General features: G+C 40.1%; 1 protein-coding gene across 5 annotated transcripts; it reads right to left on the reverse strand.

Annotated features, from left to right (window-relative positions):
- Positions 1-91: 91 nt before the first annotated feature.
- LOC127354421 (NACHT, LRR and PYD domains-containing protein 12) lies at positions 92-17,110 on the reverse strand. Of its 5 annotated transcripts, none has more exons than XM_051384304.1 (18): positions 16,917-17,108; positions 15,720-15,853; positions 14,591-14,829; positions 12,632-14,483; positions 11,715-11,888; positions 11,412-11,585; positions 8,170-8,343; positions 7,884-8,057; positions 7,595-7,771; positions 7,160-7,312; positions 6,175-6,218; positions 5,678-5,787; positions 5,075-5,130; positions 4,321-4,538; positions 3,299-3,561; positions 2,631-2,744; positions 2,380-2,521; positions 92-2,045 (listed from the first exon to the last, which is right to left on the reverse strand). In XM_051384304.1, exons 2-18 carry the CDS (start codon positions 15,821-15,823, stop codon positions 1,675-1,677), a joined length of 4,539 nt encoding a protein of 1,512 aa, XP_051240264.1. In that variant the 5' UTR covers positions 15,824-15,853; positions 16,917-17,108; the 3' UTR covers positions 92-1,674. The 5 variants fall into 5 exon arrangements, 4 of the variants coding, with proteins under 4 accessions (XP_051240264.1, XP_051240262.1, XP_051240261.1 ...); XM_051384302.1 differs by having other exon boundaries at positions 5,678-5,790; XM_051384301.1 differs by having other exon boundaries at positions 5,678-5,883.
- Positions 17,111-21,298: the final 4,188 nt, after the last annotated feature.

A 21,298-nucleotide genomic window follows, 5' to 3' on the forward strand; every position in this document is an offset into this window, starting at 1 on the left:
AGCTATCTGACTATAGTGAGAGACCACAAACTCCCGCTGAAGGTACCCAGAATGGAGACACAGACTCACAGAAAGCAAAGAGAATTGACAGTTTCACTCCACGTGCAGGATTTATTTGCATCAACACAGGATACAAGCAAACCGAGTTGTCCCAGGATACAACTAACCAGAACAAAGAAAATCACTCTATTATATGTCTATCTTTCCCAAGGGTGTCTATTGGTGGCGACTAATGTCTGATAAACAGTAGTCATAACACATCTGATGCCCTACTCTGCCAGGAGACAGCCTTGGTCTTTGGAATGTGCTTAGCTTATGGTACAATAAATAACACCTCTTCTAACAAGGGTGAGACAACCAGAGTGTGAACACATGAGGATGAACATACATGGACATAAAATATTATACTGTAAGCCTGTACAATTAATTATGGAATAACAGAACATAATATAGTTTACTTCATGTTCTCAGAACCCGGTCCCTGAATTCATTTTCCCACTACAAAAGGATATTATGTTCAATTTCTGCCAATAGATCCTCCTAAATGTTACACACTGGACCTTTAAGTCGATTCTCTATGTGGGCAAATGTTTTCTAAACTTGAATTGTAGCCTTCCTGTATACATTAAAAAATACTTAAAACAATCTTTCTAAGAACTCTAATTGACAGCGTAGACAAACATTTATCTAACTTTTCTTTCATGTAAAAAATTTAATGAATAATAATAATAATAATAATGGGCTGCTACTTGTTCTGGATACATTAAGCTACAGAAACCATTCAACTATCAAAATGTTCTGCTCTTTTTCACAGTACAGTAAAGAGAGAAATCTTCTTTTAAACATGTCACAATACCTTGAACTATTTAACTTGTTGTTAACTTGCTAATGTTTAGCTGAAGCTGGTTGAGCTGTGTCATTTGAGAACTTCTTGATATGGCAGTGTTGAATTGTGGGTAAAGTCTGAGGTGTAAAGGGTGAAGAGGAAGGGAGAGAGCACCGTACCCTGAGGGGCACCTGTGTTACAGAGCACAACGTCAGACACACAGTGTATTATGCTTTTTAAGATATTCAGCTGTTTTTTCTTTCGCTCTCTGTCTCTCTGCATTTTACTCTATTTCTTCCTTTGTTGGGCTGACGTTAAACTATTTTTTGGTTGTATGTATTTTGGGTAACTTCCCTCCATATAACTCTTAAGTGGCCCGTTAAGCTTCCAGTTCTGCCAGTTTTACAATTCAAGCTTCCAGGTTTTTCAGCAGACAATCAATTTCACATTTAAATTTGCAGCAGGAAATTAATTTTCTAGTTCTCAACGTTGTCACTGGAGAAGGATAAATAAGTGCTTAGTTGAGGCTTTTACATTTATTAATAACTTTAAGAAAACTTCATTATCTGCTGCTTCTTTTCATTGGCTTTAAAAGGTCTTTAACACTAAGAGCTAATTGTCTTGGTCTCAAGACAAGTCACTGTCTGTGTTTCATTTGAGGTCTCATTTAATAACAGCACCAGCATCTGTCAGTTTGAGCTCATACTGCAGACACAACCACTTAATGTAATCGTTTTCCTGCTCAACATGCATCTAATGTAGTCCAGGTTTTGTTCCACTACAGTGTCAGCCTATCTCTAATGCAAAGATTACGATTCATCATCACGCTCCAGTGTGTTTCACTTGCCTCAGATTAAGTTCATCTTTCTTGAAACGTGTGGATCAACCTTAGAGAGCGCAGCGATCAGGACTGAACTAGCTTCAGGTCCCTTTTTTCGCACCAAGTCAATCACATATCGTGCTTTTTCTGTGCCGACTTTTGTTCTTGCTGTTTCCATTTCCTCATCATTCAGAACCTTACGATGAAGAAGTTCATCCAGAAGCTTGTCCAGATTAGAGTCAGAAACTCTTTTTATAAACTCTAACCGAACTGAGAATAGCCTCTCGTCTGCTGGGACAACGTCCTCTGCTGGGACAACGTCCTCTGCTGGGACAACGTCCTCTGCTGGGACAACGTCCTCTGCTGGGCCATTTCTCTGTGGAGTTTCCCTTCTTGAATCTGGAAGATAACCAGAGAAAATACTTTTGTTTAAGAACCACCAATAACAAAACTGCAGGGATTTATTTTCCATTCCATACCCCCGATGCCCAATACAACACACAGTCACATTTCATACAATGTTATTACAACTTTTCTACACACTGGCCCTGGAGCTCCAAGGCCAATAAGAGCCCTCAAAAGTGAAGAATTATCTGAGACAGAGAATAAAGGATGAAGACATACAGTATATATACATCAAGATTAAAAGGATCAATCAACTGTTGCTCTATTCTATTGTCTTATTTTCTGTTGTATCATGTGGAGTGATGCTGCAGGTGGATGAAGACTTTACCAGTCAGATCAACGTCATGCGCCCAGACCTCCATCTGTTCTTGGTCTTTGACTGTTAAAGCCACTTCTTCTATATTTGCAGGAAGGCGGATCTCAAACGTTGGGTGGTAATTTGGTCCATACTCCTGCTCAAAATCTGCTTTCTGAAAAGCAAAGTGTCAGTATCATAGCGTCCAAAGTAAACTAAAGGTAACCAACAGCAGCTTTATAAATCATGTCAGCATGTTGCACAACTTTATTTAAAATACTCACCTCAGGCTGTATTTTGATGGCCTGTGGACAGTGCAGAGTGTAACTCTGATCGTTGATGAGTTTACATCTGGAAGGAGCCCAGATGTTCTCAAAATCACGCTGTTGTTTGCAGACCTACAGAGACATTTCGAAAATGTTACCATTTAAATTAGAGGGTACACGGTTTCCCCAAAGTTTTACTAACGAATTTTCAAAACTTTTTCAAAATAAAAGGGAGGGATCAGAGGGTGTAATAATGAGGCTCTTACTCCAGTGTGCTATGCCCTAGGACAGGCATTGTAGCAGAATGAAATGGCCTTGTGTCTACACATACTGTAGACTTTCTATAATCACGTTTCTTCACAGTTCGAGACAATAACCACAGAATGTGGTAAATGAGTTAAGTGATTAATTATCCAACCAACATTGGCCACTTGGCACTCAGAGTATATTTAGTATTTAGTACTTAGACAATGAAGGGGCTGTAACAGAATGAGGACTGTGGATTCTGTCCTCCATCACCTACACGGAAAGTGTATTAGGAAGAGATCTCTTAATGTCCAGTATGAACAGAATTATTACAGAAAAAAAGAAAAAAAATCATTGTTCAGTGTCCTGTCACTGTTGTTTTGCTTCAAAACTTCAAATAATAAAAATTGTGAACTGACAGCTGTAATAAGAAGCTTTACCTCATCCAGGTGGATGTTCCTCGGCAAGAGAAACACATTGAGTATTTGCCTCTGTGTTCTTGGGTTTGGTGGTCTGAGGAACAGCAGAACTTGGCCTTTAACTGGTTTTGACAACAATTTGAAAAGTTTCTTCACTATGCCATAGAAAGAGAGGTGAGAGATTTTGGCAACCACATGAGTGTCTGTAATCTCCAGTGGCTTGAAGAAGTTTGTTCCATCATCAGTGATGTGGACGACAGACAGCAGGTCTTCAGGCAGCAGACCTGTGAAAACAAAGAGCTGTTAAACTTTTGTTTTACGTATAACAACCTCAACACAATGTTAGTCCTGATTTTAGTTTAGTCATTGAAGAACATAACTCAGGTTCAATTTATTGAACACAACAGTCAGTGTTGGTGGATGGGAAGCCGGTGAGGGGCGGAGCCCTTGCTCCTGCCTAGAAGGGGATCAATTGTTTTGGTATATTCATGAGCCCCTGATGATAAATCAATTTTGGTGAACTCCATTTCCTTTTCCCACTTGTGTTGAAAAAATATAAAAATGTAATAGGAAGATTAGTATGAAATCCATGAAGGAAAAGGGGAAAGACAACTCAAATATATATTTTTTTGTGATAATACAATAGGCCACTGTTAGAAAGATGTGCTAATTCTTATGCTTTGAAACCACAAGGAAAACAAATAAAACGTAATTTCTTCCTTGTAAGTCAGTTATTAACTTCCGTGTCTCAATCTATGTCGTGTTGGGTCCTTGAATTTGAGCAATTAGGCCTGGAAATTCCTTCAAAAGTCACTGAATTTGATGTTTAAGAAGTTGTGGAACCGGAAAAAAAACTTAAATGTTTTTTCAATTTCCAAGCAGAATTACAAGATTGAGATGAATAAGTAAGTAAATAAGTACAAAGAGTTACTTTATTAGGTTGGGTGCTTAAAGAAGTCTACTTGCAGTTTGAACCACAATTCAAAAGCAATGCCTGATTTTCATTAGTTTATTTTTAGTACATTTTTATCAGTTGTCCTTACCATCCATAATTTCACAGTGTGGGAAGTGGAGCTGACAGACAGCAGCATCGTGTGAACACTTGATTTCGAACAGTAGCCCTGCAGCCATCATGCCAACTGATTCAAGGAGGCACTCATCCCATTGGGCAGTCCTGTACAGCAGCTCCGCCTCCCGAGCCATAACAAACCCCAGTCCAGTCGAAGCACATTGGTACACACCTGGACCGGGACACCTGAACCTGTAGACACAGAAGGGCTGATTAAAACAAGCCTTCGGCCTTCTGATACTCAACTGGCCAATTTACTATAGGACGGGCCTTGCACTAACAACAATGATAATATCTTTATTTATTCAGCACCTATTGAAACACAATTACAAATTTCTTTACATAACAGCAAAGAACACATAACATAGAAACCCATAAACACACAGCAATAAAAGAATCAAAGTACTAAATAAACCGTAAAAATTGACAGCATAAAAACTAGTAGCTTTCAAATTAGTGACTGACTCAGTCTGCTGTTTTTCCTCTGGCAGGATATTCCAGAGCCTTTGGGCTCTTATTTCAAAAGCTCTGTTCCCCTTTAGTTTTCAGCCGAGACTGAAGATAAAAGGCCCCTACTAGAGGATCTCAAAGTGCGAGCAGGGTCGTCCGAGGAGTCAGATCATTTAGTGCTTTGTAAGTACATCATCTACCTGGCTTATGACAACACAGTGTGATGGGGATGTTGGAATCATTGAAAGGAGTTGAATTGCATTTTATGATTTGGTTACCTGTACGAAGTATTTCCAGACTCAGTCAACAGTTCAGGTGTGAAACTTAACTTGTCCTAAAATTGAAAAGGCACACAACAAGTTCATTAAACTGGGCTGGAGAATGAATTGATACTTCAGAGGTCAGGGTTAGGGTTAGGAGCAAGTGTCGACCAAACCTAGCTCAACTGTCTCCTTTACTGTGTTGAAAAGACAACCACATTTTTAAGACGATTAAATATAAAAGATGTATGTATATATGTATGTGTGTCTTTTCAACACAGACGAGCCTAGCACATAGCATATGTAAGTACAGGAAAGAGGACCGAACCAAACTATTATTGGAGCCCAAAGCAAAAAGAGATGGGAGCAAAAAATAGAGACGCAAGTCTCAGTTACAGGCGACAGGATCCTCACCTACATCCACTCTTTACTATTTATTCATCACTTCATTATCCCTATGTCAAAATGGCTAAATTATAATTATTATTCAGTGAAATGATACAGTACAAGTGAAGCCTAAAGAACTATTGTGGACAGCAGCAAGGTAAGATATATTAAACCCTGGAGTAAAACTATGGAAGTATGATCACTGGCAGATTAATAAAAGGTTGAAAAACTGACATTTGTATTCAGAGCTTCTTGACACACAAGCTGATGCTGATCTTCTTCACCCTCACTCTCCTCTCCGTTGTCCTCAGACACATCAATGATTGCATTTGATGTAGACAGATCTGCTGAGTGATTAGAGCCATCAGATAGGGAGAAGAAGACACACGGCACATGCATGTCTTCCCCATCTTTCTCCTCATGTTTCCTGTTGTCATCTACTGGAAAAATCTAATGTGAAAAGCTCAACCACAGTCATGTTTAAAATCAAGTTCAAAGGTGGACAATACCAAGTTAAGACTGAGCATTCAATAACATTTACACAGACTGAGATTCAAGACAGGTAACACAGCCAAGACATCATCTTTCCCAACAGGCAGAACAGAACAAAGAAAGAGATCTGCAGTGGTTGCTATGATTAACCAGTGCTGCTAGTACAGCAGCAAATCTTCCAATTATGATTTAATAGCAGTTTACGTTTCTATAGGATATTCTAGAGGGCCTTTACTCACGTCCTTCATGTCTGTCAGGTGCCCAGTTTTCTCCGTCATCCACCCTGTAGGAATAAACACAAACACAGCCGTTATCTCTCATGAAGAGATTTGAAATGATCAGATTCAGTTAGTGGCCTTCTCTTCACTAAATGTAACACCGGTGATTTCACACAGCCAGGGTCCCCAAACTGTTATCTTACTCCGTCAACCTGAATTTTCCAATCTCACTACAAGTACATTCACATGAAAGTCTTGAGTGGAGGGCTTCAATAATGGCCAATCACCTCAGCACCTTTTCATCCATTTTAAGAGCAACTGAAACCATTATAGACCCTCACAGATTAAAATGGGCTGCACAATTAATCAAGATATAAATAATAAATCACAATAAGACATGTTTGTTTCATATAGACCCCAAAATATTTTACATCATCATGATTTTAATAGTTTTTTTCAGTGAAAATTACATTTGTGATGCAAAAATGATCACTCCACACTAATCGCAAATCATATTGCAATCACAGTATCTGTCAACATAATTGCAATGTTTTTACCATATCCTGCAGTCCTAAGTAAAATGAAAGTTTTTAACCTTGTTGACATCAATGTGGTGTTTTTATATGTCACAACGACGTATCATGAGCAAAATAAAAAGTCATTTCCACTTTTGAAATGCAGTGACCCATTCAATCAATCACAGTCACAGCCAGACAGCTACCTCATACCTGAGGAACCAAGGTAGGTGGGTGGAGCCTCTTGCCATAGAGGCATAGAGTAACTAGCAGAAAGGAAAACAAAGACTAGCAGAGGTTTGGAGAGGGATCTGGATGCAGATTCCCCATGGATATATGAAACCTTCCCTCTGATGCCCTCCGGTACCTTTACCTCAACTCTCTGTGATTGGCAAAGTTTCCTGATGATCTGTTTATTTGGATGGTAAAACAGCTTTGTATTTCTTCAAGTAAACAGTTCAGGTCAGTTTACAACAGAAACAGTCTCTTACTTTTTGTCTGAGGGTCCAGGTACATTACTGAAGTCTGGAGGTCCATCTTTAGGACTGTCACAACTGGATCCTGGAAACTCTGATCCGTCTTTCTCCTTCTCTAGATCACTCTTCTTCTTGACTGAAGTCCATGTGACGAGTGAACTTTCATGACTGAAGATTGTAGACATATATTGTACATACACCAATTCATTTCCAATACACTTACATCAAGGAATTGAAATAAAGAACATGTATTGCAAATAGTCTGAATGAAACTGCTGAGTCCAATAACCAAATCAAAGAAGCTGCAATACTTAAATAAGAGCTAAGATGTGTGACAAAACAGCATTATAATCTCACTGTACCTGGAAATACTGAATCTTTGACTGGATGCGAACAGTCTCTAGAGACCACAAAACAGACTGATCAGCATGTACTCAACTCACTACCAACCTCACAGTCTTCAGTATACTGCGGTGTGGACTGTCACGTCCAATGGACAGCAGCTTCACTCCTGAATCCTGTAGGTTGTTGTGAGTCAGCTCCAGCACTCTCAGATTGGAGGGGTTGGACTTCAGAGCTGAGGCCAGAGGAGCACGGCTGATCTCTGATAGCTTACACCTTTTAAGCCTACACCCACAGGATACAGATCAATACAAAAATTTCACTGAAAAGTCGATTACATCAACCATGTGTGAAAAATAAGAGAACATCCACCAGAGAGGGTTGACAATGAACTGACCTGAGAGTCTCCAGTCTACAGTGTGGACTCTGCAGATAATCACACAGCAGCTTCACTCCTGAATCCTGCAGCTTGTTGTTACTCAGGTCCAGCTCTCTCAGATCGGAGGGGTTGCACTTCAGAGCCGAGGCCAGAGCAGCACAGCTGATCTCTGATAGCTCACACCTTTCAAGCCTACACCCACAGGATAAAGATCAATACAAACATTTAACTGAAAAGTCGATTACATCAACCATGTGTGAAAAATAAGAAAACATCTACCAGAGAGAGATGACAATGAACTGACCTGAGAGTCTCCAGTCTACAGTGTGGACTCTGCAGATAATCACACAGCAGCTTCACTCCTGAATCCTGCAGTTTGTTGTTACTCAGGTCCAGCTTTCTCAGATTGGAGGGGTTGCATCTCAGAGCTGAGACCAGAGCAGCACAGCTGATCTCTGACAAGCTGCAGTGGCTCAATCTGAATAAAAGAACAAATAACTTCAAAGGAAAATTTCACTTTATTTCAATCTGTGTATTTCAGATAAATGGCTATTGTGACAGTTTCAATGTATTTATGTGTAGAATATGTCACAGACATGGGAAAAAATATGAATGTATTTTTTAAACTCAACACCTCCAGTATCTGTTTCAGATTAAAAGCTCTCTCTGCGGACAAATCAAATCAAATCAAGTTTATTTGTATAGCCCTTTACAATAGCCGAAAGGTACCCAAAGTGCTTTACAACAAAACCATGAAACAATACATAACACATACAGTGGGTACGGAAAGTATTCAGACCCCTTTAAAATTTTCACTCTTTGTTTCATTGCAGCCATTTGCTAAAATCAAAAAAGTTCATTTTATTTCTCATTAATGTACACTCAGCACCCCATCTTGACAGAAAAAAACAGAAATGTAGAAATTTTAGCAAATGTATTAAAAAAGAAAAACTGAAATATCACATGGTCATAAGTATTCAGACCCTTTGCTGTGACACTCATATTTAACTCACATGCTGTCCATTTCTTCTGATCCTCCTTGAGATGGTCCTGCTCCTTCATTGGAGTCTAGCTGTGTTTAATTAAACTGATTGGACTTGATTAGGAAAGGCACACACCTGTCTATATAAGACCTTACAGCTCACAGTGCATGTCAGAGCAAATGAGAATCATGAGGTCGAAGGAACTGCCCAAGGGGCTCAGAGACAGAATTGTGGCAAGGCACAGATCTGGCCATGGTTACAAAAGAATTTCTGCAGCACTCAAGGTTCCTAAGAGCACAGTGGCCTCCATAATCCTTAAATGGAAGAAGTTTGAAACGACCAGAACTCTTCCTAGACCTGGCCGTCCAGCCAAACTGAGCAATCGTGGGAGAAGAGCCTTGGTGAAAGAGGTAAAGAAGAACCCAAAGATCACTGTGGCTGAGCTCCAGAGATGCAGTAGGGAGATGGGAGAAAGTTCCACAAAGTCAACTATCACTGCAGCCCTGCACCAGTCGGGGCTTTATGGCAGAGTGGCCCTACGGAAGCCTCTCCTCAGTGCAAGACATATGAAAGCCTGCATAGAGTTTGCCAAAAAACACATGAAGGACTCCCAGACTATGAGAAATAAGATTCTCTGGTCTGATGAGACCAAGATTGAACTTTTTGGCGTTAATTCTAAGTGGTATGTGTGGAGAAAACCAGGCACTGCTCATCACCTGCCCAATACAATCCCAACAGTGAAACATGGTGGTGGCAGCATCAGGCTATGGGGATGTTTTTCAGCTGCAGGGACAGGACGACTGGTTGCAATTGAAGGAAAGATGAATGCGGCCAAGTACAGAGATATCCTGGAAGAAAACCTCTTCCAGAGTGCTCAGGACCTCAGACTGGGCCGAAGGTTCACCTTCCAACAAGACAATAACCCTAAGCACACAGTTAAAATAACAAGTGGTCTCGGAACAACTCTGTGACCATTCTTGACTGGCCCAGCCAGAGCCCTGACCTAAACCCAATTGAGCATCTCTGGAGAGACCTGAAAATGGCTGTCCACCAACGTTCACCATCCAACCTGACAAACCTGGAGAGGATCCCCAAATCCAGGTGTGAAAAACTTGTTGCATCATTCCCAAGAAGACTCATGGCTGTACTAGCTCAAAAGGGTGCTTCTACTCAATACTGAGCAAAGGGTCTGAACACTTATGACCATGTGATATCTGTTTTTCTTTTTTAATAAATTTGCAAAAATTTCTACATTTCTGTTTTTTTCTGTCAAGATGGGGTGCTGAGTGTACATTAATGAGAAATAAAATGAACTTTTTTGATTTTAGCAAATGGCTGCAATGAAACAAAGAGTGAAAAATTGAAAGGGGTCTGAATACTTTCCGTACCCACTGTATATAATATACAAACAAAAATGCTGTAGTGCTGCAGCACTGCAGGGTATTAAAAGCCTTCCAGAAATGCGAAATGAGAGGAGCAGATAAAAAGAGTACACCTAAGAGACAGTACTGTCCTAGTCAGAATTAAATGCTAATCTAAAAAGCGGGTCTTAAGCTGCGATTTAAAAAGGCCGAGATCAGTAGTGGTGCGAATGTCAAGGGGCAGTTTGTTCCACAGTCTAGGAGCAGCAACGGCAAAAGAACAATCGCCCCACTGTTTAAGTCTCGACCTAGGGACCTCTAACAGAAGCTGACCCGAAGAGCGCAGGGCTCTGCCACAATTGCGAAAAGTTAAAATCTCTGACAAGTAAGAGGGGGCCAAGCCATTAATGGTGTTAAAAACAAACAACAAAAGTTTAAAATCAATTCTAAAACGGACTGGAAGCCAGTGGAGTGACGACAGCACAGGGGTAATGTGTTCGCGTCTGGACGTGCTAGTTAAAAATCGGGCAGCAGCGTTCTGCACAAGTTGGAGACGAGAAATTGAGGACTGACTGAGGCCAACGTAAAGGGCATTGCAGTAGTCCAGTCTTGAGCTGATGAAAGCATGGATTGCCTTCTCAAGATCCTGCCGACTGAGAAAAGACTTCACTTTGGCCAAAAGACGGAGCTGAAAAAAGCTTGTACTGACAGAGCTAATCTGTTTGTCAAATTTGAGCCCAGTATCAAATGTTACCCCAAGATTTTTGACATGTGATTTAAAAAGGGGGGCCAGAGTGGCAGAATTTGTGGTGAGAACATTCGACATAGCTGGTGAACCAAACAAAATGCATAAGTGCAAAACCAATGAATTTGGTGGCTCTAATCAGCATCGTCGTCCCGGATGCAGTGTTTCACCTGCAGAAAATCCACAGATGTAGACCCTCTTGGAGTTAGCCATAATGACCTTTTTGCTGTGGGTTTTTATAAATTGCATTCAATAAAGCCTGTTTATTTGGAAAGCTGTTGGTGGCTTTTACAGCTTACCAAGGTTAAAATGTACCTGAATTGTCCTTTAGATACTTTAAAGCAGAATTTTGTGATAGAGGTCTCACTGTGTCACAGTGGATGGGTTGAATCGGTCAGTAGAAAGAGATTTTGAGAAATCACTAGTAGCATTTAGACGAAGAATGTGAATTTTCTACCTCAGAGTCTCCAGTCTACAGTGGGGACTCTCCAGATAATCCCACAGCAGCTTCACCCCTGAATCCTCCAGTTTGTTGTCACTCAGGTCCAGCTCTCTCAGATGGAAGGGGTTGGACTTCAGAGCTGAGGCCAGAGAAGCACAGCCACCTCCTGTTATTTCACAGTGATATATTCTGTAATTACAGGAAAAATATCACATCAGAAATGCACAAGAGAAAACATTTTTGCTCACATAAAAACACAAAATAAATCTTTTCAGATTATAGATGTACAATCTAAAGAAAAACACAAAGTGTACTGACCTCAAAGTCTCCAGTCGACAGTGTGGACTCCTCAGTCCGTCAGATAGCAGCGCGACTCCTGAATTCTCCAGATAATTGTTACCCAGGTTGAGCTTTCTTAGGTGGGAGGGGTTGGCTTTTAAAGCTGAGGCCACAGTGTTGCAATGTATGTTTGACAGTTCACAGGCGGAAAGTCTACAAATACACATATGTAATTATATAATATTAATACTCTTGTGCTAGAATTGAAACTTATTTTTTATTTAATTGATGTTTATATAAACAGTATTAATTAACTGCAAAAAGTGATTGAGCAGGTTAATAGAATGACTAATACAAATTCTAACAAAACAAGCTGTCCCACAATGGTTGGCAGATCCACTCCTGCTAATAAGTCAGCATGTGGTGTCAGACTACCCTGCTGTGCTGAGGCAGGCTGGGCTCACTGCCAACCCGAAGAAGTGTGCAGTTGGACGGAGGGAGGTAAGGTATCTGAGGTACCACTTGGGCACTTGTGAATGTAACCAGCAGCGCAAATATACCTCCTAAGCCACTATATGTCCCTCATGAGCCACCTCTACAGTTTATCACCTCCCACTTCCTTTTAATTTAGTAAGCATCAAGATGAGCTTTACATGGTCGCGTGTTTGCGAAATAAATATCTTCAATGTCTATGTTTGCTAATGTTATCCTAGAGTCTGTCTGCCTGTCTGTCTCTTGTGTGTGTCTTGAGTAACCTTTCGGATCATTCCCTTTTCCTAACTACCAATGACCACAACTCTTTATTTAATATGTTTTTTTTACATTGCATATTTGATATGTGGCATATTTATCACCTTCTGTATTCAATCTGTGGAATTTAACTGGTTCCTATTTGGTTTTTTTTAATGTAGAGATACAGTGGCTACTAGGTCCTGCTAGAATACATCAGCACTAACCGAGCCTTTCTGCAGTTCCTCACAGCTGGAATCAGTCTTTGTTTTCCCTTTACTGATGTTCTGTACGTCTCAAGGTCCAACTCATCCAGAACCTCCTCTGACATCAACAGCATGTAGGCCAGAGCTGAGCAGTGGATCTCAGACAATTTCTTCTTTTTTGATTTGTTCTCTGACGTCAGGAATTCTTGGACCTCCTGATATACTGAGTGGTCGTTCATCTCCATCAGACAGTGGAAGATGTTGATGCTTCTGTCTGGAGCAATATCGTGCGTGTTCATTGTCTTCAGGTTTTCGATGACTCTCTGGTTGGTAGCTGGACTGATGTCTGTCCGACCCAGCAGGCCTCTTAAGAGTCTCTGGTTTGACTTCAGAGAAAGGCCATGAAGGAAGCGAACAAACAGGTCAAGGTGGCCCTTTTTACTCTCCAATGATTTGGCCATGGCTTTCCTTAGGAAGTTATCGAGGGATTGATTAGGGCCATTGTCTCTGTCGTCGTCATCATCATCTTCATCATCATCATCAACAATGAATGAATCATCATCATCCTTATCATCATTGAGGAACCCCTTCATAACCTCTGTGTTCCCGTTGGTGTAACAGTGGAACATGTAGACTGCAGCCAGAAACTCCTGAATGCTCAGATGAACAAAGCAGTAGACTGTTGTCTGGAAGATCACCCTCTCTGTTTTGAAGATCTCTGTACAAACTCCTGAGTACACCGAGGCCTCTGTGACGTCGAGACCACACTCCTCGAGATCTTCACAGTAGAACATGATGTTTCCTCTCTCCAGATGTTCAAACGCCAGCCTCCCCAGTTTCAGAAGAACTTCCCCGTCCTCCTCTGTCAGCTCTTGTGGACTCTCATCATATTTCTGCTTCTTCCTCTTTGTCTGAACCAGCAGGAAGTGCGAGTACAGGTCAGTCAAGGTCTTGGGGAGCTGTCCTCTCTGGTCAGAAGTCAACATGTGATCCAGAACTGTAGCAGAGATCCAGCAGAAGACTGGGATTTGGCACATGATGTGGAGGCTCTTAGATGTTTTGATGTGTGAGATGATTCTGCTGGACTGCTCTTCATCACTGAATCTCCTCCTGATGTACTCCTCCTTCTGGGCGTTAGTGAAGCCTCGTACTTCTGTTACCCTGTGAACATATTCAAGAGGGATCTGATAGGCTGCTGCAGGTCGGGAAGTTATCCAGACGAGAGCAGAGGGAAGCAGATGCCCCTTAATGAGGTCTGCCAGCAGCACGTTGACTGAAGACTTTTGTGTGACATCAGACACAACCCTTTTCTTCTTGAAATCCAATGAAAGTCTGCTTTCATCCAGGCCGTCAAAGATGAACAAAAGTTTACAGACAGCGAGCTTCTCTGCTGTGACCTTCTGTAATGTGGGATGGAAAACATGGAGCAGCTTAAGAAGACTGTACTGCTCATCTTTGACCAAGTTCAACTCCCTGAATGAAAGCGGAATCACCAGACTGATATCTTGGTTTTGTAGGCCCTCCGCCCAGTCCAGAGTGAACTTCTGCACTGAGAAGGTTTTTCCAATGCCAGCCACACCATTTGTCAGAACAACTCGGATGCGTCTCTGTTGGTCAGGTAATGCTTTAAAGATGTCGTGGCACTTGATTGAAGTGTCATGGAGAGTCTCCATCTTGGAAGCTGTCTCAAGCTGCCTCACCTCATGTTGGGTATTAGCCTCTTTACTCAGTCCCTCTGTGATGAAGAGCTCAGTGAAGATTCTGTTGAGGAGGGTTTCACTTCCTGTTCCATCTATTCCCTCAGCCGCATACTCACATCTCCTCCTCAGACTGATCTTATGTTCATCTACAACCTCCTGCAGACCAACATCCACTGTACGAAAATAAAAATAAAAAGATACAATTATAAATATAAATATTAGTTAATTATCACAACAATTGTTGACATGATGACAACCACAGACTGATCTATAGTCTTACTTTGTACAGTGCTGGTCTGACTGGCTGTCTCCAGTCCTGGTCTTGTTCTGGATCTTTTTGTACACAGAGGACAGGAGGAGTCCCCTGATGTACCAGACTGATCCCAGTATGAGGTGATGCACTGTCTGCAGAACCAGTGTCCGCAGCTGGTAGAGACTGGATCCTTCAGCACGTCACAGCAAGCAGCACAGCAAGATGGCTGCTCTTCCACAGAATCATGACTCCTCTTCCTCTTCTCTCTGTGTACACAAAGACATTTCATAGATTATTGAAGCAAAAGATTTTACCAACTCTGTCAAGATCACACTTTTTACAGACCAAGCTTTACTTAAAGGATAGGACAGATATTATCAAGGCTTCCATTTGAAAGGATAACTTACAAATGAATTAATTTGAGAAAATATGGAGTCCCTTTATTAATTATGTAAAATATTGATTTAATAAACGATGAAGTGGATGACTAATCTCTGAAGACAATGCAGTTGCAGACCTTCTTCTAAATAAGTATTTTATTTTGCATCTATTGCAATTAAGATAATCAATTTTGATTGATTTGATGTTCTTCTTTGAGTAACTGCAGCAATCTCTACTGTATTGATTATATGAACGTAAAAGGTTGTATTTCAAGGTATTAAAAACTCAAATGGAGATATTGTAGGAAAGCAAGTTGTCTGTGTGTGTGTGTGTCTTTGAAGTGGCAGATAGGTCAGGTCAGTGTATCAAAAACAATTACATTCTTTCTTAAAAGACTGATCAATTTAATGATTAATTGGTTTTCCCTTTGCCCTAATTTTATGAAAGTGCAATGATTTAATTCTAAAGTAGTTAATCCGCTATTATAAATCCTTTGTGTGCCTCAGAAACGTGTGTTAATATTCTAACAGGCAGTTTTAGAGAGATGTATCTGGTCTGGAACAAACCACTTTTTATGGGAACCATTCAGTTGATAGAGCATGAAAATCGTTGGTTTTAAAAATCGTCCCTCCCTCCAGCTGATGATCTATGCAGTCTGTGACCAAACACACAAAGACACGGACATCCTACACACTGGGTTTTAGATTTGCAGAAGGTAATGATGTACTGGATACTGGATCTATCTGTTAAACATACAGCAGAGAGACTCTCTTACTTTGTGTCTGAGGGTCCAGGTTCATTGCTGAAGACTGGAGGATGATCTTTGGACAGAGAGCTGGATCCTGAGAACGTGCTCCACTCTTCCTCCAAATCACTCATCTTCAGTCAGTCTAAGGTCAACCAGAAACACTGCAGGCAGACACACAATAACCATAATATCGAGATATCCTTTCCACTACACTTCACTGCTCACATTTTCCTCTTGCACCAAAATGCATCTTGTAATTTAAATGGGGAGAGGTGCATTAAAATGACACATGCTGTCCACTGTAATGTGTCCCTGTCCTGATTCCTACAGTATCAGACTGTAACTGAAACTTTGTCTCTAATACAGTTAAACATCTGCAGATTCTTTACTTCAGTTCAGGGTATGAACAGTTAATTGAAGTCAAATCCACAAGGGTTGTCACCTGGGGCAGTTCTGGGATTGGCCTCCCCATTATCGTAACCTCTTCGACTCCACACCAGTGGGCTCAAGTAGTAGTTAGGCTAAATTTTGTAGATGGAAAAACTCCTTTGACCTCTGACCTCAAGATATCTGGAGGAAAATTGGTTCTACTGGTACCGACCAAGTGTGAACCTATCGTTACATCACCCATTGGTTTGTGGAGTACCATTTTGAAGGCTCAAGTTTGCCATTGTGGCTGTCGCCATGACAGTTATTTTACTCTAAATTAGACCATCAGTTCCTAAATGAACATCATGCTATACGGTAGAAGATGTGAAACTAGTGACTGAGTCCATGAAACTCATCAGGAAACTATTTACTGAGCTAATAAATCAAATGAGAAGTTGGTTCATTCTCCATTAAAGTGAATGGTACCAGTGTGTTATTGCAGCTAATGGAGCTCCCCCTGCTGGCCTTTACTATTTAAGACACTTCCAAGTTGGTTTCACTTTTGACCCCCAGAGTCCTGCCTGGTTAAATAAATATGTAAACGCCCCTGGTTGTCAAGCGACAGCAGCCTTCACAAAGCTGTAAATAAATGAAACTAAATCACGTGTGTTCAGTTAGTTTCCTCTGACGAGTCTGAACATGAAAATACAATTTAAATAGAGTTATATTTTAGTTTCTGCTGCTGTCACCAACCATTAAAACTACACAAAAACAGTCACATGCTAAATAAGTAAATAAATAAATAAATAAATAAATGTAGACTGTGCTGAAGATAGCAGCAAACATGTTACTGACCCTAAAAGAAGAGCTCCACCGTCTGTAAGTGTGTTTTCAGTCCGTCCGTTGTTCACAGTAACAACCTGCTCAGCTGAAAGTTCAATGTTATAAACAAACTATCTTCTTATTACCGGTAAAACTTCATTTCTCCACTTCCTGCTCAGATACCTGTGGCGCTCGCTCCAGTCCACTCGCGCCACAATTCGTAAAAAGGCTGCAAACTAAAGTTAAAGGTGTATGCCGCCACCTACTGTACCGGAGTATGTAAATATCATGACTGTATTGGAATTATATTCTGTTTATTAGACCTGTTTAACCTTGTATGACCTCGTCTTAACCTTGTTAGAATTACATCTTCTTTCCTACTTCTTACTCTAACTGATGTTTAACTGTATAATAATCCCTACCCCTTGATGTCATTATTCCATATATTTTTCTACTATTCCCTGTTGAATTATTGATTTTACCTCTGACCTTCCAAAACATATTTCTAAAATACCACTATCGTTTTTGTTTAATGAACTTTTAGCAAGTTTATAAGCAACCTCGTTTCCCTCTATTCCAACATGCACTGGTAAAATGAACATCAATACATAGCTGTTGTAGGTTTAATAAAATCCTGCATATTTCCATTATTAAATCATAACTGTTTGTTCTGACTGTATACTTTAAAGTACAGCTGCTGAATCTGAACATATTACTACTTTGATTTTGACCTCCTCTACCCACTGAAGACTGATGACTATTTATTTCTGCTGTGTATTATTAAAATGATTTTAACAATGCTCTTATTGAATTCTGGAATATATATTCCCACACCTACATGATCATTATTTTCATGTTTTGACCCATCTGTAAATATATTTAATTAGTTTTTAAATATTCTTGAGTCAATCTCCCAATATCAAAGTTCCTGGCTGACCAATCTCTTCTCTTTTCTAATATTTGTAGATTATCTTTTAGTTTTAGAAACAGCCATGGTGAAATGTTACTGATGATAACTGCTGGACTGTGTTAAATGGTGTCTAGTTTATACTGTTTAACTTTCTTGTTTATATCCCATCCAAACCCATCTACCTGAGAAAGTTGTATATTCCCAAGAGTTGTGTAGAACTGTTGATGCCATATTTCCGGTTTCTCTTCTGCTTCTGCGACTTCCGGCAGATGCCTGGGTTTCTCCCACAGGTTGCAGTCTGCACTGTTTCTGTTCACAAAGGTTTAATAGTGTCGCTGTTGTCTCAGTGTTTGACTAGTTCTCTGTTCTTCTCATAATATATTCCTTGTAAACACTGACATATAATTAAAAAGGACAAATTATATGCAAAAACTAAAACTTACCCGGTTAAATTAGAATTTATTATTTTATGATTGTTGGCTTAGCTATTCAGTAGTGACCTAATCAATGAATAGAAGCAAACCCAATATATGGTGAGATATGCATATGGATGCATATTTCTGTTGCAGGTCACAACATAGAATTGAATATCATCTGTCTTCAACTTTTACTTTTAAAATCAGCTTTTACTGTCTGTATTCTTCCCTGACAAACATTTTCAATGGGGCTGACATAGCCCTGTTAATCAAATCAGTCTTAAATTATGTCAAAACATTGGCTGTGAGGTTGTACACCCAAAGTGAAGCAATAAAAACTGATAGCAACACAACATTTAAACTGTTAGTGCAGCAATAAACAAATTCAGATCCCACTTTAGTGTAACACAGACATGCTAACATCTAGTTTGTGTCTGCATGTTATGTATGTGCATGCCACAAAAAGGAAAGAAAGAAAAAACCAAAACAGGAAACCACAGTAAGTTTGAGCACAGCTCTCGTACAAAAAAGAGCACAAGCTGCCAACCATTAGAAATTCTCATTGAATTTAACACAAAGTAAAGATGACAGTTGTTTCGGTTCCTGTGCAGCGGCTATATAAAGCGCTCTGAAAAATGTCTGGTTAAACAAGATGGAGAAGAGGTGCAGTGGTGCAGATTGTCTTACCGTGTGTGTGAGTGAATTCATTCATTCACCGTTAAACTGAACTACTTCCACTTGATATTGCACCTAACTGCTGTGAGAGCCATTTCTTTACAGAATCAAATCTGCCAAATGCAAAAAACCGAAATAAATAAATATATAAAAACAGAAGACAATAGAGGAATATGCTGCTGTTTCCTCTGTTTAAAGACCTACAAGACCAATATGCCATGTACATGTGTACCTTTATTAGCAATGTGATAGCCCTCAACAATGAACGAATACTAACAGTTCCCTCTAGTTCCTTATTAAGATAACTAAATAACCTTTCTCTAGTGGGCTTGGTGCTCAGCTATAGGGCTGCACAGACAGGACTTTTTGTGGCATTTTGACATGTCACAGCAGGAAAAGCCCAGGTGTGAATAATAAAAATTAATGATGGCTGAATTCCATTTAGCTGTTTCAGTTTCAGGGTCCTGGAGCTGTTCATGCTTCCTCACCGTCACAATCGGCAAATGTTAGCAACACCTGTGCTTTTCCTACTATGACAAGTATATATATGTATGTATATATTTGGCCACACCTGTTAATTCTTGAATTTAGGTGTTTCAATCAGACCCCTTGCCACAGGTGTATAAAGTCAAGCACCTAGCCATGCAGTCTCACACCTTTGTGATGCAAAATGGGTTGTTCTGAAGAGCAGCATGCAAGCCTTACATCAGCAAGTCAAATACCAAGCGTCGGATGGAGTGGTGTAAAGAGCATCGACACTGGACTGTGGAGCAGTGGAAACGTGTCCTGTGGAGTGACGGATCACGCTTCACTGTTTGGCAGTCAGATGGTCGATTCTGGGTTTGGCTGATGCCGGGAGAACGTTACCTGCCTTACTGCATTGTGCCAACTGTGAGGTTTGGTGGAGGAGGGATAATGGTATGGGGCTGTTTTTTTTTCAGGGTTTGGGCTAGGTCCCTTATCTCCAGTGAAGCTATGTCAATGCATCAGCATAACAAGACATTTTGGACAATGCTATGCTTCCAACTTTGTGGCAACAGTTTGCGGAAGGCCCTTTTCTGTTCCAACATGACTGTGCCGCAGCACACAAAGCAAGGTCTATAAAGACATGGTTTGATGAGTTCGGTGTGGAAGAGCTTGACTGGCCGGCACAGAGCCCTGACCTCCACCCCACTGAGCAACTTTGGGATGAACTTGAACAGAGATTGCGAGCCAGGCCTTCAAGTCCAACATTGTGCCTGACCTAATAAATGCACAAATTCCCACAGAAACACTCCAAAATCTTGTGGAAAGTCTTCCAAGAAGAGTGGAAGCTGTTTTGTCCATATAAATATATGCATGTATGACATGTACTGTAAGAGTCAGTGGACATTTTAAGAGCCAAACATATTTTGGTGTGTCTGAAACAGCAGAAATAGAAGCAGCCTCAGTCACAGAATGTCACAGAACCAGTTTGTTCTTTCCCTGTTTGAAGGCCAACTGCATATTTAAAGAATCACGGAAATGAGGACAAACTGTTTCACAGCTGATCTTTCTATCAGAGTTAGTGTAGGTGCAGACAGTGGTGCTAGCTTACATCTCACATAATGATAAAGATAAGAACAGGCTTCTTATTTTTAGAGTCAGTTTTCAGCTCAGGACGGTGGACACACACGAGCAACACTGACTGACAGTGGAGAAAAAACTTGGTGTGTATTCACATGTTGTTTTGTTTGGAGGTTGTTCGGGTTCCTGTTTGTAAGTTAACCATTTCCTGAGGTTTAATATTGATTTAAATAAGAACGTTGATTTGTTTTCTTTCACTACTTGCAGTATTTTTTCACGTGTTTTATTTGCTTTTAAATATCTGATTTGTCAAGTGTCTTATTTGTTTTTTTAAGAATATTGTATTGGATCAAAAGTATGTTTTATCCAAATTCTAATGCCTACTGGTTTAAATTACTATGCAGTTTTATGGTAAAATATTTTAATCAGTACTGATTAAATAACTTAAAGCCAGTGGTTGAATGTAACTAAGTACATTTACTCAAGTACTGTACTTAAATACAAATCTGAGATAGTTGTGCTTTACTTTAGTTTTCCAATTTTAATGCAACTTTCTACTCCAATATATCTCAGAGGCAAATATTGTACTTTTTACTCCACTTAAGATAAAAAAACAAACATTTTTAAAGCCTCTTGAATTAGCTGGAAAATGCCTGTCACAGGACAGCAATACTACAAAAATATGATGATCTTAACATGAAGCATTGCTGTAGATTCAATTACTCAACAGTGTATAAAGTAGTTGAGTGAGCTCAAACATCTACAGCAGTAAAATGCAACATATACAGATATACAGCAGTAATATTAATCCAAAAACATCCTATATAATAGTAAAACAGACGGGGACCAGTTTACTGCACAGTGAGTAC

Source organism: Dicentrarchus labrax, unplaced genomic scaffold (assembly GCF_905237075.1).
Source record: "Dicentrarchus labrax unplaced genomic scaffold, dlabrax2021, whole genome shotgun sequence".
In the NCBI taxonomy this organism is placed as follows: domain Eukaryota; kingdom Metazoa; phylum Chordata; class Actinopteri; family Moronidae; genus Dicentrarchus; species Dicentrarchus labrax.